This window comes from Monodelphis domestica, chromosome 2, assembly GCF_027887165.1.
Source record: "Monodelphis domestica isolate mMonDom1 chromosome 2, mMonDom1.pri, whole genome shotgun sequence".
Taxonomy (NCBI): Eukaryota; Metazoa; Chordata; class Mammalia; order Didelphimorphia; family Didelphidae; genus Monodelphis; species Monodelphis domestica.
Window position 1 is genome coordinate 31,031,524 of NC_077228.1, and position 27,731 is coordinate 31,059,254.

At 44.0% G+C, this 27,731-nt stretch overlaps 1 protein-coding gene across 1 annotated transcript; it reads left to right on the plus strand.

The window, feature by feature from the left end:
- Positions 1–1,156: 1,156 nt before the first annotated feature.
- LOC100023582 (cytochrome P450 4B1) lies at positions 1,157–27,731 on the plus strand. Its single transcript, XM_001375045.3, has 12 exons — positions 1,157–1,389; positions 12,119–12,260; positions 12,570–12,614; positions 13,011–13,138; positions 14,825–14,949; positions 15,229–15,380; positions 16,668–16,771; positions 17,917–18,107; positions 20,227–20,360; positions 22,501–22,565; positions 23,852–23,934; positions 26,033–27,731. Exons 1-12 carry the CDS (start codon positions 1,198–1,200, stop codon positions 26,262–26,264), a joined length of 1,593 nt encoding a protein of 530 aa, XP_001375082.2. The 5' UTR covers positions 1,157–1,197; the 3' UTR covers positions 26,265–27,731.

A 27,731-nucleotide genomic window follows, 5' to 3' on the forward strand; every position in this document is an offset into this window, starting at 1 on the left:
CTGGTTCAATATTAGGAAAACCATCCATATAATTGACCATATCAACAAGCAAACCAACAAAAACCACATGATTATCTCAATAGATGCAGAAAAAGCCCTTGATCAAATACAACACCCATTACTATTAAAAACACTAGAAAGCATAGGAATAGAAGGGTCGTTCCTAAAAATAATAAACAGTATATATCTAAAACCATCAGCTAATATCATCTACATTGGAGATAAACTAGATGTGAATTTATCCAACCATTCTGGAGGGCAATTTGGAACTATGCCCGCAATAAAAGACTGTCTGCCCTTTGATCTATTGCACTCAAAGTAATAATAAAGTGGAGGAATTCCACGGAGACTGGAACAACCTCCAGGAAGTGATACAGAGTGAGAGGGGCAGAACCAGGAGAACATTGTACACAGAGACTGACACATTGTGGTACAAGAGAATGTAATGGATTTCTCCATTAATGGCTTTATAATGTCCCTGAACAGTCTGCAGGGATCTATTAGAAAAAAAAAAAACTATCCTCAAGCAGAGGACAAACTGAGGGAGTAAAAACTCAGAGGAAAAGCAACTGCTTGACTACAGGGGTGGAGGGGATATGACTGAGGAGAGACTCTAAATGAACACTCTAATGCAAATACCAATAACATGGAAATGGGTTCAAATTAAGGACACATGTGTTACCCAGTGGAATCGCACATCGGCTATGGGAGGGGGGGAGGAAAAGAAAATGATCTTTGTTTCCAATGAATAATGTTTGAAAATGACCAAATAAAATAATGTTTTAAAAACTTTAAAAAAAAAGAAAGAAAATACATTGCATGATATCTTTAAGAGACTACCTGCTCTCTCTCTCTCTCTCTCTCTCTCTCTCTCTCTCTCTCTCTCTCTCTCTCTCTCTCTCTCTCTCTCTTTCTGTGTGTGTGTCTGTGTGTGTGTCTCTCTCTCTGAATCTCTCTCTCTTATGATATTAGAATTCTAAAACTTTTCAGAGACAACAGAATGAAATTCTCCCTACTCTAGCCCCACAGGTCCAACATGTGCCCCTCCCTTCTCTGGGTACCAAGCTTGTATTAAACCTGTCTCCCTGGAGTGTGACTTGGGCAGAAGTTGGCCCAGTGCCCAAACCTAGTGTATAAGGGTAGGAGGCTGTTCAGGCAGTGACACTTAGAGATTGACTCAGAGCTCATCAACTACCCATGGTACTCTCATGGCTCTCTATATGGCTCCCTGTGAGCTTCCCCAGGTTGTGGTTGTGGTCCACTGCCCTGGTCCTGGCTCTGGGCCTTCTCCAGTTGACCAGGCTGTTGGCCAGGAGGCAGAAACTACTGCGAGCACTGGACAGCTTCCCTGGGCCACCTATCCATTGGCTCTTCGGGCATGCTAAAGAGGTAGGGTTGGGTCCCTAGCCAGGGGCAGGGGCAAAGGGAGTGGGAGAGAAGGAAGAGGAGAGTTTGAAGAAGAGTGTTAGACAATGAAGAAGAAAGGGGTTGTTAGTGAAAGAAAGAGGCCACTCCTCTTCTAGTTTTGGAGTAGTCAAGGAGGCAATATAGTGTCACTGGGTGGGACAGGGGAAAAGCATGGGAGGGATGAAGAAGGTGAGAAGAGATAGATAAAGTGTGATATAAAATTGCTGAATCTAGGATTTGGAAAAAAGAAATTCAGAAGTAATTTAATTTGGCCTAAGGCAGAGTCTTCTTTCTGACAACCTCAGCAAGTGGTTAAGCAATTTCCTCTGAAAACTCTCATTAACCCCATGAAGCTAGAGATATTCTCAGCACATCTGGATATCTCTGTCATTAGGGAAAAATTTGGACAGATCTTAATCTCTTCCATTTCTGCACGTTGTTCCTAGCTCTGTTTTCAATCTAAAATAAGGAAAAAGAGGGAAAACTAAGAAAGAAAAAAGGGGAGGTGGAGGGAAATGGAAGGGGAGGGAGTGGTAAAGGAAGAGAAGGGGTAGAAATAAGGAGTGCCCATTGATTCTATAGGCATGCCAAAGACAGAGGACCAGGATAGGATGGGAAAGAGGAAGAAAGGGAGAAGAAAGAGGGGAATAGTGGAGGGACAAAGGGAAAGAAATAATCCTGAGAATCCATGGGGAAAGAGGAAGAGGAAGAGGAGAGAGAGAGACAGAGAGAGAGACAGAGACAGAAAGACAGAGAGACAAAGGGTGGGGGGAGAAATAGAGGAGAGGACAAGAGAATTTAGGGCATACTTCAACTAATCTTCTCTTCCTCTAAATTGCCCAAGGACTCTCCCCTTAGAATAACTTCATTCCACTTCCTTCTCTCTCTCTTTTTTCCCCCTCCTTCTTATACCCTTCTCTCCTATAAAGCAGGGCTCAAAAGTTGCCTTCCCTAGAAAACTTTCCCTGGTAAAGAGCCTAGAATTAGAACCAGGGGATAATCTTTGCTATCTGCTAGGTTGACACCTTCATCTCAGAAATGAAGAAAGTAGTCAGAGGTTCCAAAAGTTTAAGTGATTTGCCCAAGGTCATAGTGGTGGTAAATAGCAGAGCTGAGACTGAAGGCATGCCCTTTGATTCTCAATCTAATTTCTTTCTACTGCATATAACGGATTTTTCCTTCCAGTTCTGGTCATTCTTTTGTGACCACTCACCCAGTGAACTCAATTTACACTTGATTACTTTACATGTATCTGCTGCTTAATGATAGGGATTGATGTTCTCAGTCTGTGTGTGTGTGTGTGTGTGTGTGTGTGTGTGTGTGTGACACATACGCCCTCAGCCTGGGTGAAGACATAAAGTTTTTTGGAACTGTAGGGGATGTTAGGAAAAAATATTAATATCCAGGGATCTTAATCTGCTTAATAAAGTAGAAAGTGTTGGAGTTTTTTGTTTGTTTTGGAAGTGAGAAGGAAACAGAAGAAGAGTCAGGGCATGAATATTTAATATTTAATAACTGGGTCCTTTTCCCAGCATATCACACCCTCTTTCTGAGGATCAAACTTGGGATCTTCAGCTTTCAAGACTGATGCCCTGCCTATAGTGCCAAAGAGTGACTCAACTTTGGATTGGGCTTAGCTCCCACCTGAAGTGGATTGTCTTTTCCCTTGAGTGTCTCCCACTCAGTCTGAAACTGCCAGCCTGGGATTCCCTTCAGGGAAGATTCCCATGGGAAAACAGGAACAAGTACAACTTTGGGGTCTCCAACCTATAAGCTAGTCCTGAAACTTGGGGTTCATCAGATCCCACTAAGCCACAAGTTTGGGATTCCCAGATTCCATGTTGACAGTATGTATGTATATAAAAAAATCTCATTGGAAATTCACAAGAACTTTGTGAGATAGGAGCTAGCAGCAGTATTAGCTTCATTTTACAGATGAGAAAACTGAGGCTGAGAGACATTGAATGACTTGCCCATATTGACCCAGCTAGTTAGTGTCTTCCTGAGTCTATCAATAAACCCCTTTATTGTATACCCACATTGTTTGGAGTGGAACTTGGATCTAATCCAACACATTATGCAATGTGAAGAGGGAAGAGAGCCTTCCCCACAATCCTCCCTTCCATCTTGATCTACCTGATCTTAACAACAACAACATCTGGACCTCTAAGATCAAGGGAAGAGGGAAGGAATTAGGAAGAGGCAAAGATGTTTGATTGAGAGTATAGCCAGTCAGCCAGAGTTCTTAAAGATCACTTCCAACTGTTCAGTTCTGTGATTCTATGAATCTCCAGCCTAAGGCTGAAGCACTGCCCAGCCCAAGTAGCTGTGGCTCCCAAAAGGCTGAGCCTGATACCAGATTGAGCCTGAAAAGCCTTCTCTCCGTCGTTCCCCCATATAGAGATCAAGGACTATCAGGTGTCTCCACAGCCCAAATCCCCCAGTCTTCCCAACTAGGTGCTAGTTCCAAAGCCTGAGGTCCTTTGCTCCAGAAGTCATGGTAAGCTTACCCAAATTCTTTCTCCCTGCCCTTCCTCATACCTGCCTTGATCAAATACCAGAGGCACTTAGGGGTGTAAAGGAATGCTTTAGCAAACAGGGGTGGCCATTACCTCAGCCAGAGGCAAAGCATTCTCTCTCTCTCTCTCTCTCTCTCTCTCTCTCTCTCTCTCTCTCTCTCTCTCTCTCTCTCACACACACACACACACACACACACACACACACACACACACACACACAACTGTAAACCTTAAAATTTCTTAGACTTGTGAATGTTGGAAATTTCACCATTGGAAGGTTTCATGCTTGTAGGGAATTTCCTACTGATAGTGGGAACTCTATTGGAATGTGAACCCCATTGGCATGGGAGGTTCCTCTTCCTCCCTTCTTAAGATTACTTTAGGACAGAAACCTTTTGCTGAACAATGGAAAGGGCTTTGACCTATGCTTAAGCATAGAACAGGAAATTCTTTGAGTCATGATTGATTTTAGAATTGATACAATAGAGATACTTGGAATGACAGAACCAGGTCTTGGAACTTCCAATCTCCACCCTGCTCAGGGTAACAGGATTTAGGAAGGGCTGCAGAAAAGGATCAAGATTTAATTATTTGAGAATATGACCTTCAACAGACATGTGCAAAGCCACAGACCTCTGGGCGGTCCTGGGTTAAGCTAGAGCCACCATTGGCACAGGGAAGACATGGACAGTGATTGGTAGATGTGAGAACTGAGGGGAGGGAACTTGGATGGTTTCCTTAAAGATAAGGGGTCTGAGGACTGAAGGAGGTTGGAGAGGTTTTGCTCTGAGAGGTTGTGCTCTGAGAAGCTTGCTCTGAAAGAAGCTGAAGGTGGAGGCCCCTGAGACTGTTTCTCCATTTTGGTCATGTGAGTGATAGGGACTGATCTCTTTTCTTTGCCTCAGCTATCTAAGGGTTTGGGCCTTTTGGCCCAGCCTAAACAGAGGGGGTATTTAAGCCCTATTCCCTTCTCTCCCCTTTCTCTCTCTCTCTCTCTCTCTCTCTCTCTCTCTCTCTCTCTCTCTCTCTCTCTCTCTCTCTCTCTCTAATACCTTTCTTCCTCCTGTTTGTAATTAAACTCCATAAAAGGTTGACTGCTGACTTGAGTTTTCATTAAGGAATTACATAGCTGAATTCCTTGGCGACCTTAAATTAATATATATCAGTCTTTTAAAGTGATTTCCTTGTCACACAACCCATTCGAATTTTCTGAGTTTATGTAACAAGTGAATGGACACAGCAAAGCTCCAGCTTTCATTTCTCCCACAATACATTGGTAAGGATGGGTTGGGCTCATTCCTACCAGAATCACAGAACATTAATTAATGTGGTGGTGGGAAGAGACACCAGAGAGCATAGAGTCCAACTTCATCTAAAAAAAGAAGCCACTGTAGAGCCTACTTCTGGGGTTATTTAAGTCTTTACTTGAAATCCTACAGAGAGGAGAAATTCACTACCTCCTGAGTTAGTCAATCAATCAACAAATATTTATTATTAAAGACCTTCTATGTGCCAAGCATGTGTTAAGTTCTGGGGATATAAAGAAAAGCAAAAGGCAATCCCTGCCTGCAAAGAGCTAAAGGGGAAGGTTATCATGCAAACAGCCAACAAGATAGAGATAGGATATATTTGAGGGATTCAGTAGAAGAAAGACACTAATATTAAGGGGGACCAGAAAGGCTTCCTGTAGAAGGCAGGATTTTATCTGGGACTTAAAGGAAGCCAGAGAAGCCAGGAGGCATAAAGGAAGAAAGAGAGAGTTCTAAGCACGGGAGATAACCAGTGAACATTCCCCAAATCAGGAAACTAAAAGAGGCCAATGTTTCTGGATCTGAGAGTTTGTAAGGGTTTGAGGTGTTGTTTCAAGAATTTTCAGGATCTTTGCTAGCTACTGCCTGAATAAACCAGTATAGGAGACAGACAGACAGACAGACAGACAGGTAAACTATAGTTTATTTATCCTCTCAAGAGTGTGGCACATAGGGGCAGCTGGGTAGCTCAGTGGATTGAGAGCCAGGCTCAGAGGTCTTGGGTTCAAAATTGACCTCAGCCACTTCCTAGCTGTGTGACCCTGGGCAAGTCACTTGACCCCTATTGCCTAGCCCTTACCACTCTTCTGCCTTGGAACCAATACACAGTGTTGATTCCAAGATGGAAGGTGGGGGTTTAAAAAAAAAAGAGAGTGTGGCACATACCATAAGTAGGTAGTGGTCATGTATGTCTCAAAGCTCTACAGATGGCATATATATATACATATATAATCTATAATATAGTAAATGTATAGCTGTGTTATAGATATATGTGTAGATGAGAGAAAGGCAGGGAGGGAGAGACTCTCTCCTCTTGAGTGACATGACCAGGGAAAGTAACAGATTAGATTGTGTTTGTAACAAAGCAGTTTGGATAAGATCAGGTAGGTTGTGTAGTCAGAAAAAGGTACTTTCTAGGGAGCTTCAATTGTTAACAAATGAAAGAATGTATAATTTAACATAGCCATTTGTGACAGACCAAAGGAAACAGTATCTTCTTTATCAAGCATTTGTTAAGCCTCTATAATATGCTCTTTTAGAGAGGATGAAGAAAAGGGTGTGAGTTCTGGAATTATTGAGGTCCTTTGAGTTTCCTTTAGTAATTGCAGTGACTATGGGGAAGCAAACTACCCAATAAGTCAGAAGGATTGAACAGAAAGGGAATGAAATATAACCACAAATATAGGACAAAGTGAACGTTAGTGATCTCCCCGAAGTCCACTTTAAACAATGTAAAGACTAGGAAAAAAAGAGGGACTGGGGTATGAAGTGCTTCAGATGCCAGTTTTATGTTTGATTCTTGAGGTGATAAAGAATTATGGGAATTGATTAAGTAAAGGGTGACATGATAGGACTTGCTCACAGGTCAGGGGACTCTACTCTCTGTACCTAGAACTGAAAAGGACAGAGAAAACAGACTAAAACTCCCCAAAACTCCAAACTTGATTCTCAGACTCATAGGGCCTAAAAGTCAGGGGAAGTGGTAGAAAGATAATGAGAAGCAGACACAGGTCATAGACAGAGGAAGTCTGAGAGAGAGGAAGAGGTGAGGAAGAAAAGAGGAGGGGAAGAGGAGAGGAGAGGAGAAAGAGAGAGGGGAGAAAGGAAGAGAGAAAGAGAGAGAGAGAGAGTGAGAAAGAAAGAGACAGACAGAGGGAGAAAGAGAGGAGGGGCAGGACAAGCTTAGGGTAACATTCACAACTAAAGGACAGGACATGGATGATGATCCAACAAGGGTGTCTGAAGGAATGGTCAGATAGGAAGGAAAAGAACAAGAAGAAGAGTATTACAAAAAAAGAGAGAGAGAGAAAAGTGAGAATATTCAGAAAGAGAAATGTTGGAAAGAATTCAAGAAGAATAAGGACTGAAAAAAGACTATTAATTTTGGCAAATAATTAAGAGATCATTTGTGACTAACACATAACAGATTCACAAAATCTCAGAGTTGATTGGGTCCCTGGAGACTTTCCGTATACCCACAACTGAAGATTCTGCTCCAATAGTCCCAAGAAGTATTCAATCCCACCTTTGTCAGAAAATCCTTCCCAACTCTTGCCAGAGAGAATGGACAAAAAGATGGAGAATGAAAGGTGTGTGTGTTCTCAAATATGGCCAATGTGTTGATTGCTTTTGCTGAACTGTACATATTTGTTTTAAGGAAGACTTCCACTGGGAAATGAGGGAAGGTTGATGAATATGATAAATATTCAACAAAGGCATGGCCAAAATATTTTATTTTTACTTTTATTATTAAATTTAATTTACAGAGAAAGAATGAATGCCATGGTTCCTGCTATTAGGGAGGCTAAGGCTAGTGAGCCACTTGAGCTTGGAACTTCAGTGAAGCTAAAGCATTAAGTGTAACAATTTGAAGGCTCCCTGGAGAAGTGGGCCAGGAGCTACCTAAGAAGGGGAGAACTGGCCCAGGTTAGAAATGGAGGTCAAGGCTCTGGTGCTGATTAGCAGAAAGGGGTTTAAGCCACGAGTGACTGCTGTATTTCCAGCCTGGGTGAGACAGGAATACTCAGTCTCTGTCCCTTTATCTGTCTCTAACTCTCACTGTGTACATGCATCTTTGTCTTTTTCTTTCTCTGAGTGTCTCTCTCTCCCTTTCTTCACCCTGTGTGTGTATATGTGTGTGTACTTCCCTTCCTAGCCTTCTCTCTCTCTCTAAATACATAAGGGGATTAAAATGGAGATTTCAAAAAGAACCTTGGGAAATTTTACATATATAAATGGTATCATGGACAAAGCACTGAGCCTAGAGTCAGGAAGACCTAAGCTCATATCTACCTTCAGATACATCCTCCCTGTGTAACTCTAGGCAAGTTGTTTAGATTCTACCTGCCTCAGTTTCTTCATTTGTAAAATGGAGATAAAAATATAGCCTACCTCTCAAGAATATTGTGAGAGTTAAATGAGATAATGTCTAAAGTTGTAAACCTTAAAGGATTAGGTAAATTCTTTTCATAATTATATATAATTTTGCATATGTAAATAGACAGATGTTGTGTATTTCCAGGGAAGCAGAGATACTGTGTACATCCTAACCGTGATTTTTGCTATGCATAGAGGTTCTTTCTGGGTCAGACCCTAATTCCACACTGAGCCCACAGAGAGGGGACCTGCGAAGCCTTGATCTTCCAAAGTTCCCCCACCCCACACAAGTAGCCCATATTGCAACACCAACCTTTCTCAGACCTGGTGAAGCAGCTAGCCAGGAGATCTGAGCCCTCTCAGCTCAGAAGTCCTTGGCAACCCCCTACAAAAGCTGGCACCAGCTTCCTTCTCCCTGGCCTTTTTGAGGTCCTGGCAGATCTCCTCACCCTGCCCCACCCCACCTTGTGCCTACTGTAGTCAAACACAGGAGAGTCACTTAAGAGCTTAAAAGAGTGTTTTACACCGAGAAAAAGCAACTGCCTGAATACAGAGGTTGAGGGGACATGACAGAGGATAGACTCTAAATGAACACTCTAATGCAAATACTATCAACAAAGCAATGGGTTCAAATCAAGAAAACATCTAATGCCCAGTGGACTTACGCGTCGGCTATGGGGGGTGGGGGGGAGGAAAAGAAAATGATCTATGTCTTTAACGAATAATGCTTGGAAATGATCAAATAAAATATATTTAAAAAAAAAAAGAGTGTTTTAGCAGACACAAAGCCAGACAAAAGAAGCATAAGATGGGGGGGAATCCCCACTTTTCTAAGCATAGGTAACTCATGAACAGATTGTTTCTGCCCTGCTTATTTTATCCCTCCTCTCCCCTTTTGGAAAATACCTTATTTTAAAGCTAGAACATTTCTCTCCTGGGCCAGAGTGGACAGCCTGGGAAAAGGACAGCTCCAGTCTCTGCATGATGATAGATTGTTAAAGGGTTTGCCCCTTCTCCTTCTCCTTCTCCTTCTCCTTCTCCTTCTCCTTCTCCTTCTCCTTCTCCTTCTCCTTCTCCTTCTCCTTCTCCTTCTCCTTCTCCTTCTCCTTCTCCTTCTCCTTCTCCTTCTCCTTCTCCTTCTCCTTCTCCTTCTCCTTCTCCTTCTCCTTCTCCTTCTCCTTCTCCTTCTCCTTCTCCTGCCCAGACTTGGGTCTGACAATGAACGAAAGAGCCTCGGAATGCCAGGGGGGTCATTAACGTCCCAGCATCCCAGTCCTGACTCCAACGGAGCAACATAACAATAGGACAGCTATGAAACTCTCCGAACCTGTTTTTTCACCTAAAAAACAGAGATAATTATCCCTGTACTCTTCCTGAGAAGGTTTTTTCCCAGGAAAACTCTACAAACTCTATAAATCCTAAACCACAATAGAAATTGGAGGCAAGTTTTTTAGAATTAAGACAGGTTTGACTAAGTCCCAAAACACCTGGTCCATAAACAAGCCCCAACTCCTGCTTGCAGTCCCCGGAAAAACTGGACTATGAATCAAGGTTATAAAAGGTTAGAAATAATCCTTATGGTCCCTCCTAACTCCCATTTTCTCTGTTCTCTGTTCTCTGTTCTCTGATCAACGCTCTGGCAGGCCCGTTTGTTCGAAGCTCCCTCTCAGCTCTGACATTTTATATGTTGTACTCAGCTACCTGAGAGTTGGCATGGCTGACCCATTGTTAAGGCTGGAGTCCTGAGCTGTTTTATAGGCAGCAAAGAAAGAACCACTAGATAAGAATGGAATGAAAATTAGAAAATGGGGCTGATCATTGGGCCAACCTTGCAGAGGAGCTAGAAGGAGGGAATGAGATGAAGAACACAAGGAGAGGGATTGCCCTTGGCACGGAGAAGGGTTACGTCTTCCTTAGAGGCTGGAGCAAAAGCTTAGAGTGAGAGCTGATGGTGAGAGGTTTGCGAGTAAATTCCAGAGTCCAAGCAAATGTTTTCTTGGTCCTTGACCAAAGAGTCCACCCTTTCCATATTTTATTCCAGGCTTCAAAAATCCACCTGCCATTCCTTGATATCATTTTCTTAATAAGCTGATTCTCCCTCCCAATTTGCCCCTCTAACTAATAGTGATGAAAACCCCAGCCTGGCCCCCTAAAGTTTGGAGTTCTATGTCCCAAGATGTCATAATCCTTAACTTGTGTTTTTAGATTATTTTCTTATGAGATTAGCTGAACCCATATTAATAATCTCCAGTAATGACTCATGGTTTTAAGGTTTGGAAGCCCTGGATGGGGTTCCTCTACTGCACTGGGCCTGGGAGGGGGGAAGAGTAGACTGTTCAGAGGGTTTGGGGAGATTAACAGGTAATACTCTGGAACCCTCAGTACAGAGTCCCCACCTGCACCCAATCACCTCTTCTTCCTGGAACCATCCCTAGATGCCCTCTCTTTTGGTGTGACCTTGGAACCCACCTTATTATTCTGGGTAGCATAAAAAGATAGTCCAAAAGACAGAAGGCATTCACATCCGGGTCTTGCCCCTACTAGGATCCTTTAGAAAAACCTTCAAAGTTCAACCTATGGCCTGTGAAATAGAGAAAAGCTCACTCACAGGGGGCAGCTGGGTGGCTCAGTGGATTGAGAGCCAGGCCAAAAGATGGGAGGTCCTAGGTTCAAATCTGACCTCAGACACTTCCCAGCTGTGTGACCCTGGACAAGTCACTTGACCCCCAATGCCTAGCCCTTACCACTCTTCTGCCTTGGAGCCAATATACAGTATTGACTCCAAAATGGAAGGTAAGGGTTAAAGAAGGAAAAAAAAAAAGATCACTCACCTGGAGAGAATAGAATAAAGAACTTTGGCGTCATTATCACCTGCTCTAACTGCTGTTTACTACCTTCAGACTATCACCCACTTTTTTTTTCTTTAATCCCTTACCTTCCATCTTGGAAGCAATACATGTATCAGTTCCAAGGCAGAAGAGTGTTAAGGGTTAGGCAATGTGACTTGCCCTGGGTCAAACAGCTAAGAAGTATCTGAGGTCAGATTTGAACCCAGTTCTGACTCTCAGCTGTCCCCATGCCATCTACTTAGAACCCCTCTCTAGCAGCCTCTAGTCCTAGATCCCAAGCCACTCTGTCTCATTCTGCTTCTTACTTGCACCTTCCTTGCCTTGGATTTTGCCCTCTCTCAAAAGCAACTTATCCCAGCTTCCCTTTCCATTTACCCCTTAGGAACTAAAAACAGAATTCAGAGTATCAGGTCCCAGAACAATGTTTGGGAAAGTACTGTTTCCAAAGTAGAAGGTGAAGACTCTCCTACCTTGCCTCCTCTATCTCTTCCTTTTCTCTTTCCTCATCTCCCCTTTTCTTTCTTTCTCAGATTTTCTTCATCATCTGTTCTCCTTTGATTCATATCTTACATCTTCCTCTTCCATCATCTCTTTCTTCCCTATATTTTCCCATTTACTTCCCTTATCTCTCTTCTTCTCTTCTTTTCAACACTAGTAGAAACTCCTCTCCCTTCTCTTTCTCTTTTCCCATCCCTTCTCCTTTTATTTTTCTCTTGCGTCCTTTTCTTCTCAACTTTTCTTCCCCTCATTCTTTCTTCCAACATATCCACCATTTATCCTACCATTTCTCACTCACCTCTCTCCTCTTCTTCATCTCTTATGCTACATGTCTTCCTCTCAAGTAGAGGCTGAAAGGTCTGATATTGTTATCACATCTCCACTGCCCCGCCATGACTGTCACTGTTAGCTTTTCTCCTATTATTCTTCTACCAATCAGATTAAAGGTGAAGGGGCCCTGGACAAGATAATATCATGGGCCAACACTTACCCCTCTGCCCATCCTTTGTGGTTTGGGAGATTTATTGGTTTTCTGAACATCTACGACCCTGACTACGCCAAGGCTGTATATAGCCGAGGAGGTGAGAAAGCTACTGATCTCAGTCCCCTATTGGTTACTGGTTGTGTGGAATAAATGGGGATGGGGAAGGGTGTTGTCACCTAAGGGTCAATGGGCAGCCTGATGGAATAACTAGAGAACGAAATCTGGGAATCTTGGAGTGTGGCAGGGAGTGGGGAAAGGGGGAGGAGATCTATGAGGAAGCATTCTGAGAGGTCTAGGAGGGACCTTGTCCTGTAAGTCTTTGGTCCTGAGAGGGGATGGGAAGATGCTCCCCGTTGTCAGTAAAACTGGAGAACCTGCCTAATCTTGTATTTTCATTTCCTTGAAGACCCTAAAGCTTGGGATATATACGGTTTCTTCATACCATGGATTGGTAAGTGGGATACTATACACAAACACACATAAACATAGATACACGCAGATCTTCACATCCCCTGTGGGCTGAAAGAAGGTAGGAAGCTGGAAGGCTGAGAGCAAAAGGCCTCTCACCAGAGTCCCTCCTTGCCCATCACATAGCCAGGCTCTCAGTCCTTGCTGAAACCCTCCCTGGATCCTGGTTCCATTGTCACTCTTCAGGACCCCCCTCCCTTGATTACATTTCTTGGGAGTTGTTGAGCAATTGCCATGCATTCATAGAGAGCAACAGCAGGCCAGGTCCTAGGGGACTTGGTCCAGGCCTGGCAAAGGGGGAAGGGAAAGAGGGAAGGGGTGCTGAGGAAAAGCTTCTGTACTGTCTAATTATATACCTACCTACCCACCCCCACTACAGGGAAAGGGCTGCTGGTCCTGGAGGGACCCAAGTGGTTCCAACATAGGAAACTGCTCACACCTGCCTTCCACAATGCAGTCCTGAAGTCCTATGTGGGCCTGTTTGCAGAGTCTACACAAGACATGCTGGTAAGAGACCCTGTCTGCTATCTCTGCCCTGGCTATACCTGCATCTCTCCAGAATGGGCAAAGCAGCCTCCTTCCTCATGGCCTTCCTGGCCATCTCCCAGGATGGGGCTCTGCCCCTCGACAGGTACTAGATGCAGCCCTGCCCTTCTGCCCCTGAGCCTGGATTTAAGCTTGGGGTTAGGAGCATGTAGGCTTGGGGACAAGGAAAGGCAGAGCTGAAATCCCTGGCAGAACTAACTTCTGTAGCCACTCAGGGTCCCATCAGCTCTGGGCTATGCCTTGAATAGAGCATCTTTTAATGGCCTGGAATTGGTGATACCTAGCCTCATGTTCTCTTACCTTTCCTCTCCCAGTCTCCAATGGAGGCTTGGGTTTGAGGAAGGAAACTGCTGGTGTTTCTGGTCCTGCTCCTGCTCCGTTGTAGAGAGAGGGGATTCTCTGAGAGGTTCCTCACCCTCTGCCCACGATTCCTCCTTTATCTCTCCTCTCCTTCTGGGAGAGCCCAAACTCTCATCCCAAACTCTCATCGTAGGGAGGCAACCTTGCACTTTAGTCATTCTCTAGGGTTAGCATCCCCTAGATGAGAGGGAGGGGATGGTTTCTGTCCTGAAAGACAGAAGCCATGGCTGCCCCATGATTCCTGTGGCTAAGAAGAAACCAACTGGCAGCAGGGAGGCCCCTTCTCTCCAAGGGACAGGAAAAGAGTCTGGGCTAGGGTTTCATTGGTCTAGGGAACTCCCTGAGAAAGAAGATTTCTCTACTAATGCAGATTAACCACTCCTTTGCAAATTATAATCTCAGAGAATTGCCCAAAGCACCAAGAAATTAAGTGACTCACCCAGGGTCATACAGTGAGTAAATATCAGAAGCAAGACTTGAACTCAGGTCTTCCTGGCTCTAGGGATGAGCTCCCTATCCATTAGAACATGCTGCTTCACTGCCATCTTCCAAACAATTTGCTATTGTAGAAAGGACAATAAGTGAGTCTGAAATAAGAGAATGTAAATTCATAGCCTGTATATGCTGTGTCTGTCTGTCTGTCTGTCTCTCTTCATCAAGGAAATCAAGAATTTGTTTGGATCCAGTGATCTCTCAAGTCCCTTCCAGCTTTATGGCTTTGACTCTTGGGTCTTTCCCTCTTGCTATCTCAGTTCCTACAGTCCCTCCACTGGAACCTGATCAGTATGAGATAGATAGCTTTGATAGAGGTAATATCAAAGCCAGCAAGACATGAATTCAAGTCCAATCTCTGAACCATCATGGTTGGGATGTTAATTTAGTTAACTCAACTTAACTCTCTAACATTGTAAACTGCAGAGAAGGTGCTACCTACCCTGTTTGGGAGAGGGAGTTTCCTCACCTGGTAGCTCCCTACACTGAAAGAAACAGAGGCACAGTCCCTGTCTCTTAGCCCCTTAAATTGCAGATCTAGTCCCTATCCCTTACCCCTTTTGTCCTAAGGTGACCAGGAGGGCCCCCAATGTGCACAGCCAGTGGTCCCCACTGGATTAGCTTCCCATAAAGCCCTTTACACCTGACCAAGAGCTCCTGAGGATGAGGCTTAGGCCAGGTCAGTAAGTTGCAGACCTGGGAAAGGCATTAGGGGCTTGGGAGGGCCAAGGGAAAGGGGGAAATGCCAAAGATCCACCTTGTGAGCCTATGAGTCTGATCCCTCCTCTCCACCAGGACAAATGGGAGAAGAAGGTTCGTGTGAATAAGTGTGTGGAGATCTTTAATGATGTGGGCTTCATGGCTCTGGACACTCTGATGAAATGCATCTTTGGGAAGACAAGCCGTGGCCAAACCAAGAGGTCAGAGCAAGGGTTTGGGGAAGCTGTCCCAATCCCTGGCCCTGTAGGATGTGCACCAAAAGCCGGATAGTCACAGAGCTACTGTAGGCCAACATCAGTGAGGACCAGGGTGGTCAGGGCAGAGGTTCCAGGAGAGGTAGCACTTTGAGCTGGGGCTCCTGTATAGTCCTGGGCCCTTACAGGTAGTTGGTCCCTGAGGGAGGGGACAGAATGGCCATTATCACATTCCCCCCAAATCTCCAACCCCACTTCCCTTCCTCTCCTCTCTGGCACCTTCAGTGACACTGATTATTACCTGGCTATTGCTGACCTCACCCTGCTGATGCAAGAGCGAGTCCATGCCTTCCAGTATCATAATGATTTCCTCTACTGGCTCACACCCCACGGGCGTAACTTTCTGAGGGCCTGCAAGGTTGCCCATGATCACACAGGTAGGCATCCGGCCGAGGGCTGTCTCTCCTTCCTTGTTCTCCTTCTTCCTCCTCAATTCTATTTTCATGGAACCATCCCCAGAGAGCCAGGTCATCAGCCAAGGATTCAGGGACACAGGCTTGAGTTTCTCCATCCACCATGTAGGGGAATCACAAAACAAAACCTGACCACGTTGCCCATCTGTTCTCCCTTAGTTTCTTCTCCAGGTTCTCATCGTTTGCCTCGTTTCTACTCATGAGTTAATATTTGGAACTTTGGTGTGAAACTTTGCATTTGTATCTGCTAATATGTACCATCTGGCCAGTTTTTCTAACTTATCAATATTGTCGTAGATCATGTTATCCATAGTAGTAGGTGAAGTTCAAAAATTCATGCCATCAGCAAATTTGACAACGATTCCAATTATGCCTTCATGCAAATCCCTGATATGAAGGTTAAACAGTAGGTGGCCAGGTTCAGTTCAATGAAGCACCCCATTGGAGACTTCCTGGGTGCTATAAATAAATTCCTGGCTGGGTGTTTGTTCTGATCGTTCAGCCAGTTTCTAATCCAGCCAATGAGAGCTCTCTACTTTGTCAACAGGGAAAATATGAGATTTTGTAATATCCCACTAACATCTAACTAAATAAAATCTGCAACACTCCCCTGTTGGTCAAGGGGCCAAGTCAGGAAATAAAATTAGCCTGCTTCTGCTGAAGTCAGGTTTATCCTGGACAATTACAGCTTCCCTTTCTAAATGTCCACAAACCAACTCTTTAAACGTATATCCTACAGTGGGAAACTAGGTCACTCAGTGGATTGAGAGCCAGGCTAGAGACAAGAGGTCTTGAGTTAAAATCTGATCTCAGACATCTCCTAGCTGTGCGACCTTGGGCAAGTCACTTATCTCCCATTGCCTAGCCCTAACCACACTTTTGCCTTGGAATCAATATACAGTATTGATTCTTAGACAGAAGCTAAGGGTGTTAAAATAATAATAATAATAATAATAATAATAATAATAATAATAATATACCCTATAACTTTATAGGGAGTCAAAGTCAAGTTCTCATCAGTTTACATTTTACACATTCCATCTTCTTCCCTCATTTCCAAAATGTCAGGCCCTTTGGTTTTTATAAACCATTGGCACATATTAAGTTTTCCAAGTTTTTGGTGGTCATAGACATTGGCTCTCTTGGCCTCAGTTTCTCCTCTATGAAATTAAAAGTGGGGAGTTGGACTGTGTTGTCTATAAGATTCCTTCCAAGTGTTAACATTTTGTGTTTTATGATTGCCTGACACAGACAAAGTGATTAGGGAAAGAAAAGCTGTCCTGAAGGGAGAGATGCTGGAGAAGACCCAGAAGAAGAGACATTTGGATTTCCTGGATATTCTCCTGGGAGTCAAGGTGAGTCGGGAGAAGGGATTTCTAGAGGAAGGAGCCAAGATTGGCTCTCAGGACTTTTCTCTATGCCAGATCTGAATCTTTTTCTCTCTGATGTTCCTGTCTCTGTCCTCAGGGCTTCACTGTGCCCCCAGCTTCCCACTGTCCCACTCACTCTCATTCTCTATGGGCAGAAGTCTCATCTCTAGATCTTTCCCTGCCTTCAAAGTCCTTAAACAAAATAAGCTTAAACATCATCCCATCACCTCATTGACTTTCTCTCAGCTTCCAGAAAGTTAAAAAGAATTTTTTAAAATGAGAACTTTAGAACTAGAAGGGCCTGCAGGGGTCATCTCATCTAGTCCACTCTCCCCCCACTTCCTGCACAGTAATAGTTACAGCCATGGAGATAACTGTTCACTGATTCTCAAATGACTATTATTAAGCAAGATTTAAAACAAAGAAGTAGACTCACCAAGGGGTCTTTGGTTATATGGCCTTGGACCTTTTTGAGCCTCAGTTTTCTTATCTGTAAAAATAGGAATAAAACTGTGGAAATGTAAAATAAGGCTAAAAATATTGATTAGAGCCTGATAGCAGGAAAACCTTGGAGCCCAGTCAGTAGTGAAGAGGAGTGACATAGGGGGTGCACTGTGAAATGTCATAGGCAGCTTATACAAGGACATGGGAGGTGATAGACCAGTCCTTTGCCTTTTTGCCTTTGGCAAGAATAGTAGGGGCAGATTATAAGGAATACCAGGACTAAGGTGGTAGTGGATCACTGGATAAGGGAGAGGAAAGGACAATCAAGGCAGATACTATAAATATGAAATCAATAGGTCTTGGGATCTGGTTAAAGAATTAAAGAGAGCCAGAGGGAAGTGTAAGATATGTCACCCTGAAGGCCAAGTTAACTAAGGACTGGGTGTATGAGGTGGAACCCAATAGATCTGTGGAAGGGTTGCTGTAGATGCTGACATCCAGGAATACTGAGGGAAGAATATGAGGAGACATTCTGAGAAGGGGTCGAGAAGGGATCCCAGAGATGAAAGAAAGGTCCAAAAGCAAGCTGACTTTGGAGGAAATGTTAAAGTACAGGTAATCCACAAAATGGAAAATTGAGCCATGCATGTATTCCTCTCTCAGCTCTCCCTTCCCTGCCCCAACAGGATGAGAACAAGATCCACATGTCAGACATGGACCTGCGGGCTGAAGTGGATACATTCATGTTTGAAGGCCATGACACCACCACCAGCAGCATCTCCTGGTTCCTGTACTGCATGGCCCTCTACCCAGAGCACCAGAACCGCTGCCGGAAGGAGATCCAGGAAATCCTACAGGGTCGGGACACTGTCCAGTGGTGAGAACAACCTATCCCACCCTGCCTGGACTGGACTGGAGTTTTAAGGGCTGAAGCAGCCAGCCTGCTCCGGCTCCATTCTCTTTGGAGTCCCTGGAAGGCCAGGAATCTGGGGGATCAGTAAGGGCTTCTCAGAGGAGGTAACTCCTGAGCTGTGCTTTGAAGGAAAGTCTCAAATGTAAGCTTGTTAAGGACAAGAGAGTTTTCATTTCTGTCTTTTGTACCCTGAGCACCTGGCAGGGCTTTATACCTAGCTAGAAATTAATCAGTATTCTGTGGAATTCGGCTGGAGGAAGTAAAAGATGTTGATAGGCAAGCATGAAAGGTGGTCCATTCCAGGCACAGGGAGAGATGTGTGTTTATGGGTTAAATAAGGCTGATGGATTAGACATAGGGATTCCCAGTAGAGCAGAATGATAGTTAGATCCTAAACCTCTCAAATTAGTCCTATCAGATGCTTAAACCCAATTCTTTATCTATCTATGCCAGGCCTAACCCTACTCAGAGCAGGAAAGAAGGATCATCAGTAGATGGTCCTCACCTGAGACAGGAAGAAGGGGGTGAAAACTTCCCTCTAGGAAGCCAGCAGTGGTCTGTATTAGGCTTAGGGCACCTAGGACCAAGGAAATTAAGAGCAAATAATGGGGGTGCTATCCTAGGAAAGGACAGCCTGGAAAACCTGGACACAGTAGGAGATCTGCAATTAATGTGTCATATGACTGTAATTCCTTTGGACCTCCATTTTCCCATCTGTAAAATGGGGATATTTGACTAGATGACCTCTATCTAGCTTTGTCATTCTGAGATTTAATGGACCCATCTCCTCCTCTTCCTTCTGGCTCCATCCCCTTTCCCCTTCTTCCCAGTGTGCCTTTGCAAATGGCTTTGACACAACTCATAGATTTAGAGATGGAAGGAATCTTAGAGATCACCAAATCCAACCTTCTCATTTTACCAATAAGAAAGCTGAGGCCCGGATAGTAGTGACCCAAGGTCACACAGATATGGGTAGTACTTCATATGCAGCATTTGAGCCCTAATCCTAGAAATCCAATGCCATTTCTTCTTTCTCTGTACTGGTGGAGAGTTTGGAAAAGACTCAAAGAAAGGACCAGAATGATTGCTCCCCCTTTGTCAATTTAAGCTACTGAAAAAGCCTGAAACTTGTCCCAAGTCTGACCCCCTTTCCTCCCCTGGGTCCCCAAATTCAGATTGATTTGTTCTCTTGAGACATCCTAGATGCCCCTCACCACCTCCTTGTCTACATTAGATTGTCATTTCCTTAAGATCACCAATTTTCTTGCTATTATAAATTAGAGATCATCAGTTCTAACCCCTTTACTTTAAAAATGGGATAACCAAAGCCCAGAGAAGGCTAGAGACTTGCCCAAGGTCACACTGGTAACAAACACAAGGAATACTTTTCAATTCCATATCCTTGAATTTTAAATCCAGTAGAGCCAGGCTGGAAGGCAGGAACTGTGCCACATTAGCTTTGTGTCTTCAAGTGGAGCCCTGTAAATTCTAGGTGCTTAATAGATATTTTCTGAACTTGAAATAGGAAGGTCCAATGGTCCCTGTGTATTAATCAGCCTCTCCTGAATTTCCATCCCTGTTGGGGAGGCAGACACAGAGATGTCCCCTGTGCTTGGGCAGCCCTCAATTAGTCTGGGATGACGAAGCTCACCTGCAGAGGACCAGATTGTGAGTGATGTGGCCTGACCTGGATGGCTCAGGAAGTGAATACTTCAGGAATTCATAGACCAGAAGCTAGGGTAGCAGAGAAGGCATTTCAAGCTCAGTCTAACAGAACAGGCAGGACTTAGGGAGGCAAAGAGAAAATGGAGGCACTCTAGATGCAGTATTGATCTGAGCAAATAGCCTTATTCGCATGATGTATACCCAGGAGGGCTGGGAGACCTGAGGGGCAGGAGGCACAATATAGACTGGGTTTAGGCTCTTCCCCACTGCCTCATCCCTGCTTTATCTCCCCAAGGAAGCTAAAGACATGGGGTTATAGTGCACACGGAGGGGCTCTAGGGAATAGGAGTGGGAGATTCTCCACAGAGCCTGATACCCTTCTTGGACTCTCTTGAAATGGAAACCATATATCTCACAGGGAAGACCTGGGGAAAATGACCTACCTCACTCTATGCATCAAAGAGAGCTTCCGCCTGTTTCCAGCTGTACCCCAGGTATACCGTCAACTAAGCAAGCCTGTTACCTTCGCAGATGGGAGGTCACTACCTGAAGGTAGGTGGAAGGTCACCCAGATCTCAGGGGTCATAGCTTCTTTTGGTACCATGGAAACTATGCTGGATTTATTACAAATACCGATAGCATGATTTCACACTCAAAGATACATTTATAAGCTTTTGGGTCACTTGTTTAGCAAAGTAAGCCCTTAAAAATGCTTGATAACTTGACTTGGCTTGACTCCATATTACCTCCAGGACCAAATTTAAATCCTCTATTTGGAATGTAAAGTTACTTGTTCATAATTCAGGTAATCCTGTCTTTCCACCTGACTTGTCTATTCTCTTGATTGTATTACATTGGCTTCCATGTTGTTCTTCACCCCATCTCTCATCTCTGTGTCTTTGCCCTGGAGGTCCCCATTCCCTCCTTGCTCACTTCTACCTCTTAGCTTCCCTGGCAATTTTGGCAAGAAGCTTCCCCAGTGATCTTACCTTCCATTTATCCTGTGTGCACATGGTTGTTTGAATGTTGTCTCTTCCATTTTAGCCTGTGAGGTCCTTGAAAGGAAGGACTGTATTTTTATCCCGTTTTATATCCCTCTTTATATCCTTATCCCCAATGCTTAGCACATAGTAGGTGCTTACTAAATGTTTATGGACTGATTGGCTGATTGACTGAATGTACTATTTGTGGGAAAGACTATGGAAATTGGTATCTCCTGTCTGTCATAAGAAGGGATCAATAAGAGGGTTTGACAATAGTCCACAATCCAAAAGGCATTTATCAAATAACTTGTCTATGCCAGTCACAGTACTATGTGCCAGGGCTGCAAAAACGAAAGGGAAGGTGCCCCCTACCTATAAGTGGCTTACATTTTACAGAGGAAACCAACATCCACAGAAATATATATATTAGAAGAAAGATGGGCCAGATGGGGGCAGCTGGGTGAATCAGTGGTTTGAGAACCAGGCCTAGAGAGGGGAGATCCTTGGGATCAAATCTGGCCTCAGACCCTTCCTCACTGGGTGATCTGGACAAGTCTCTTAGCCCCCAAGGCCAAGCCCTTACCACTCATCTGCCTTGGAAGCAATATACAGTACTGACTCCAAAACAGAAGGAAAGAAGATGGAGGGGTGGTGAAGTACTAGAACTGGGATTGGGGTGGGTAACCACAGAGGTACCAGAGCTGAATTTTGAAGGAATACAAGAATTCCAAAAGGGTCCTCCTGAAGAAGGTGTGCATCCAACGTTTGGGAGATGGATGCTTTGTGCAAGTATCTGGGAACAAAATTGTGAGTGTTCCAGTTCAGCTAACCCTAGATTTCATGAAGGGGATAGGGAATGGGGGGAGGGGACTAGAAGGAGAGATGGGAGGTAGATGTTGGAAGGCTTTGAATGCCAGGTCAAAGATTTCGCATTTTGTCCTCAAAGAAACTGGAAGCTGTTAAAAGATTTTGAGCAAGGGGATAGATAGCATGATCTGACTTGTGTTGTCAGCATTGGGGAAGATAGATGAAAAAAGGAAGAAATTAGAAGCAAGGAGACAATAAAGAAGGAATGATCTAGAAGGGGGACAGCTAGGTAGTACAATGGAGAGAGAACTTGGCTAGAGTCAGAAAGATTCATCTCTTTGAGTTCTTATCTGGGCTTTAACTCTGGGCAAGTCATACAGCTGTTGGCCTCAGTTTCTTCATCTGTAAAATGAACTAGAAAATGAAATGGCAAGCCACTCCAGTATCTTTGCTAAGAAAATCCCAACTGGGGTCACAAAGAGTTGGACGCAACTGAAAACTACTAAACAACAAGTCTAGAAGAGTAAGGAGAAGGGCCTGGGCTAGGGGGGTGGCTATGAGAGAAGAGAGAAGGGCCTGGGTGCCAGAAATATTGTAGAAGTAGAATTGACAAGAGTTGTTAACTTATAAGCTTAGAGTTGGGGAGGGATAGTTCAGAGAGATGATGCTGATATTTCAAGCCTGGAAGATGAGAGAATGAATGATGGTACCTTCCACAGAAATGGGGAGCATAAATGGCTTGACTCCCCCAAGGATGCTAGAAGGTGGGGCTACAGCATTCAGGGAAGAGCTGGGGGCTGGGGAAAGTTCTCCATAGGGCCTGCTAAATGGCATACACATGTGAGGAGAACCATTATCAGGATTATTGTCACTAATCATCTACTTCTCTCCCTGTTCTCTAGGAAGCCTGGTTTCTTTGCACATTTATGCTCTTCACAGGAATCACACTGTGTGGACTGACCCTGAGGTACCCCTGTCCTGGATGTCCCTTGATGTCCACATAGATCAGGGGTGGCTACTTGCAGGGAAGATGTTTGTCTCTGGACAAGGCAGAGGAAGAGGGTAGAAGATAGGGGAAAGAGAAGGATAGAAGGAGGATTCCATTTCCCAAGGCCTCCCCAGGAATACAGGGAGAAAGGGGAGAGAATGAGAGGCAGTGAGGCCAGAGAAAGGAAAATATCCCTTTCCTTTGCTCCAAAGTGTGACCATTCTGTTGGCTTCCCAATCTCTGTCTGTGGCATCACCATTCACACAATGTGAGTTACCTTTGACACTTTCCCAAACCTCACTACTCAAGTGGATGGACATTTATCAGAATCACAGAACCTCCAAGCTGGGGAGAAGCAGGAGTCACCAAATCCATCACTCTCTCAGTGAAAATCCCTTCTGTACCATTTCTGATGAGTTATTATCTTGACTCTGTCTGAAGACTTAGTTTCCAGGAGGAAGTCTCCAAAACAGCCATCACAAGGTTGCTCATTTTGATTTGAGACAAAATTCATTGTTAGGAAGGTCTTCCCAACCTCAAGCCTAAATCTGTCTCATTACAACTTGCCTCAGGTCTCTTGGTTCTTGCCTCTGGGACCAAAAAGAATGAGACTCAGAGAAACAGAACTGCTTGAGAAAAAGAGAGAGACAGACAGACAGACAGACAGACAGACAGAGAAACAGACAGAGAGAGACAGACAGAGAGAGAGACAGACAGACAGACAGAGAAACAGAGACAGAGAGAGAGACAGACAGACAGACAGACAGAGAGAGAGAAAGAGAGAGAGAGAGAAAGAGAGAGAGAGAGAGAGAGAGAGAGAGAGAGAGAGAGAGAGAGAGAGAGAGAGAGAGAGAGAGAGAGAGAGAGAGAGAGGTGTCAGATCTTGCTGGTCAAGTTATCTATGATCATCGCTTCCTTTTCCAGACACTTACTAATTAGCCTTTTGATATTATAATACATTTCTGAAAATTGGCATACTATTTGCCTTTCTTTGATATCATACCATATCACCTCCTTTCCAAGATCTCAAGCATCACCAGCAGTGCAAAAGTTGGCCAACCCTTAGTCCGTTCTTTCAATTGTTTCTCTATCCCCTCAAGCACCTCAATGATATTTTGCACAAAGTAGGTACTTAATAAGTAAGTATTGAAGCCTACAAGGAGGAAAATCTCCAGGATCAGATCAGGGCTTCAGTCTTACACCTCCTGTTCTCTGGACTGGAGTACTAAGAAGCTGTCTAAATCAATTCCCCTCTTCTTTTGCAGGTATTTGACCCCCAGCGTTTCACTCCTGAGAATACCTCAACACGTCATCCCTTTGCCTTCCTGCCCTTCTCAGCTGGGCCCAGGTTGGTGATTTCCCTCCGTGTGCTAAAAGTAGGAAACTAGGGAATCTCAGCATTAGGAAGGAAGAAAAGAATAAGCATTTATTATGCATGTACTATTTGTTGTAATAAGCACTGTACAGTTATCTCATTTGATCTCACAACAACCTTAGGAAATTAGTGCTATTATTAACCCCATTTTACAGTTGAGGAAACTGAGGAAGAAAGAGGTTAAGTGAATTATCCAGGATCACTTGATGCTCAGCTCTCCCTTCACTACACCACCTAGCTGGATTACCCCATTTGAGCCCCCACCCAAGCCCCTTTTTCCTTTCCTTCTCAAGTGCAAGGTGGGGAAGAACCAACTTTGCAATCAGCCTGGTTCCCACCCTCTGTGGAAGTGGTAATAACTCAGTGCAGGGAGTAACGTAGAACTATAGGAACTTTTGAAGAAATGGAGTTTACTGTGCTTGACTAGGCAAGTCAAGTCAAACAGCATTTATTAAGTACTTATGACATTCCAGTCACTGTACCCGTGTTAATCACTGGACAATGACTGACATACAACAGGTTTTCAGTAGATGCTACTTGATTTGTCTCAGGCAGTGTATTCAGACCTAGGTAAGTGCAACAAAATCCGGATACCCTGAGTTCCAATCCAGGCTCACATACTCACTATGTGGATTTGGATAAGTCATTTGGCCTCTGTATCATCTGTTAAAATGGGGATAACAACAGCACCTACATCATTGACTTGTGAGGATGTAATGAGATAATACTTATAAAGTGCTAGATCTATGCTAGCCCTTATTGCTGTTATTACCTTGAGGTCCAGATTGGAAACAGGAGGCTCAGTGTTGCCTAGACCCCCTATTCTTAGTCAGGCCAGATGCCTGATTTCTATGAGAATGGCATCTCTATCTTCTTTGTGTTGGCATGTTGTCTCTTCCATTAGAGTGGGAGAACCGAGAGCAGGCAGTTAGTTGTTTTTTACCTCACTTTGTATCTCTAGCACTTGACACAGTGCTTGGCACATAATAGGCACTTAATTCTTATTGACTAATTAGATGACTGACTGGATCTACTGCTTGGTTTCCATCAAAACAAAGTATCATTTCCTTACTACCTAATTTCCATGAAGATCTCCACCCAAATTTCATTCAACATCCTTTAATTTTTATTAAAGAAGTATCATAATTTAATTAATAAATGGGGAATTTAGAGTCAATCCAAATCATGTCTTTGATGTAGTTGAACATGGGGAAGATAACCTTTCCAAGCTTTGGTTTTCTCTTCTGTAGTATGGGTATAATAATTCCTATAGCATGTAAAGCACTACATTACTAAGTTCCGGGGGGGGTGGAGGAAGGGAGAGAGACAGAGACAGAGATGAGAGACAGACAGAGAGAGAGAGAGAGAGAGAGAGAGAGAGAGAGAGAGAGAGAGAGAGAGAGAGAGAGAGAGAGAGAGAGAGAGAGAGGAGAGGAGAGACAGAGAGAGAGCTGGAGAGAGAGAGACAGAGAGAGAGAAAGAGAGACAGAGAGACAGACAGAGAGACAGACAGACAGAGACAGAGACAGAGAGAGAGAGAAAGACAGAGAGAGAGGAGAGAGAAAGAGAGAGAAAGGAGAGAGAAAGAGAGAGAGGAGAGGAGAGGAGAGGAGAGACAGACAGAGAGACACAGAGAGACACACACAGAGAGAGAGAGAGAGAGAGAGAGAGAGAGAGAGAGAGAGAGAGAGAGAGAGAGAGAGAAGCACTTTGCAAATTTAGATCAACTACTGTCATTTCCCATGAAGCTCCCATGAGCACATCCACAGTGACGCTCTATCAAAAGTCGACTTCAGAGTAAGTCTTTCCAAATACATTAAACAAGCTTAGTAAACTGCACAACTACTCTGTTACCCTGATTGGTCTGTAAACGCATGATGGTGAACATTCCTTTCACTGATGTAGCTCACAGCTAAGCCATGCTATACCATCTCACACTGTCCCATAAGTTGTCCATGGATGATCTGTCCAGCATGGTAGAGGCCAGCCTCTTGTCCTCTTCAGGGATGAGCTTGTTCTTGCCTCTCTGGACCTGGGGCTGAAGCCATTTTTCTCTTGATTCTGGCTACAGGAACTGCATTGGGCAGCAGTTTGCCATGATGGAGATGAAGGTGGTCACAGCCCTCTGCCTGCTCCACTTTGAGTTCTCCCCAGACCCCACTCAGCCACCCATCAAGCAAACACAACTGATTCTGCGTTCCAAGAATGGCATTCACCTCAACATGAATAAACTAAAGATGAACACTAGAGCTCCTTCCCAGGCCCCCAGGGAAAATATGGAGCAATTGGTTGGTGAAGCATAGGCAGGGTTCCTACCTGCCCACCCCTTATCTCATAGGAGCTCATACTCCAGAGTGAAAATGGAGATAGACATAGAGATTTAAGAGAACATATATTGGTTGTATGTATGCATTAATGAAAGGGTTAGTGGCCATTAGGAACTCAGAGTTTCTTAGGGAAGGAAATGGGGAAATAGTGGGGACTATTGGGGTCCATATGGAGGTCCACTTCTAGGTCTACAGATACCATATTAACACATATATATTAACATGCATATCCACTTGTTACCTGTCATTTGATTCAATATCCATCTTTTATTAATCACTTCCTTGTGTAGGGCCCTCTGCTTAGTGCTGGGAAGCCAACAATGATGCCCTCAAGGAGTTTATATTCTACTGGCGAGAAGCAATATATGTTCAGCCATGTTTTATATAAGAAAGTAGAAACAGGAGAACAAGGGAGAGATTCGGGTTAAGGGGATCTAGGAGCAGAATATCTTACTTTCAGTTAGGAGATTAGAGAAAACGTCCTGGAGAGGTGATACTGAAGCTTAACTTTGAAAGAAGAGCACGTATATGTATTTTGTACAAATCCTGGAATGCCTGATTTATCCATTATTGCCAGAACACATTCCAAGGGTATCATATTCTCCCCTGCCTTTATTTTCTAATATTTAAATATTGCTAGTAGCTACAACCTTGTCTTTGGGACCCTTCCTACCCCTACTTCCCTTCTCCCATGACTCAGTAGAGATGGCCTAAAACTTCATCCTGTTGTAGCCATTGCGGGGTTGTCATGTGAATAGCACTGTTCTTTGGATAGTAGACCCATTCTCTATCTTTGGAACCATACCGAAGCCCATTTAATTGGGGAGAATGCACCAGAGCTCATGGACTTCCCCCCTCTATGGCAGGAAGAAGTTTTGGCAGAATCCATTAGCAAAAGGGGTAATAATAGAGATGAGTAAAATACAAGAAATAAGGTGCTATAAGAAAAAGTGCTTCTGGAACAATGGACAAAAAAGGACTACTTTCAATCCGAGAGATCAAGGAAGACCCCAAGGAGAGAAATCTTCAAAGAAGAGCTAATCAGTAATGCAATGATCCAGGACAATTCTGAGGGACTTATGAGAAAGAAGCTATCCACATTCAGAGGAAGAACTGTGGGAGTAGAAACACAGAAGGAAAACAACTGCTTGACCATATGGGTCGATGGGGATATGACGGGGGTTGTAGACTCTAAACGATCACCCTAGTGCAAATATTAATATGGAAATAAGTCTTGATCAATGACACATGTAAAAACCAGTGGAATTGCACATCAGCTATGGGAGGAGAGGGGGACAGAGGAGGGGAGGGAAAAGAATATGAATCATGTAACCATGGAACAATATTCTAAATCAATTAAATAAAATTTTTCAATTAAAAAAAAAAACAAAATGCAGAGAGAAAAAAAGAAGAGCTACTTTATGTATGTTGTAGTTGCCATGC

What these genes read in the sequence shown, in the direction of transcription:
- LOC100023582 (XM_001375045.3), top strand. Translation starts at nt 1,198, where the DNA reads ATGGTACTCTCATGGCTCTCTATATGGCTCCCTGTGAGCTTCCCCAGG. An exon ending in AGCCGTGGCCAAACCAAGAG is followed by an intron (nt 14,950 to 15,228) that starts GTCAGAGCAAGG and finishes TGGCACCTTCAG; the next exon opens with TGACACTGATTATTACCTGG. An exon ending in TGGGAGGTCACTACCTGAAG is followed by an intron (nt 20,361 to 22,500) that starts GTAGGTGGAAGG and finishes CCTGTTCTCTAG; the next exon opens with GAAGCCTGGTTTCTTTGCAC.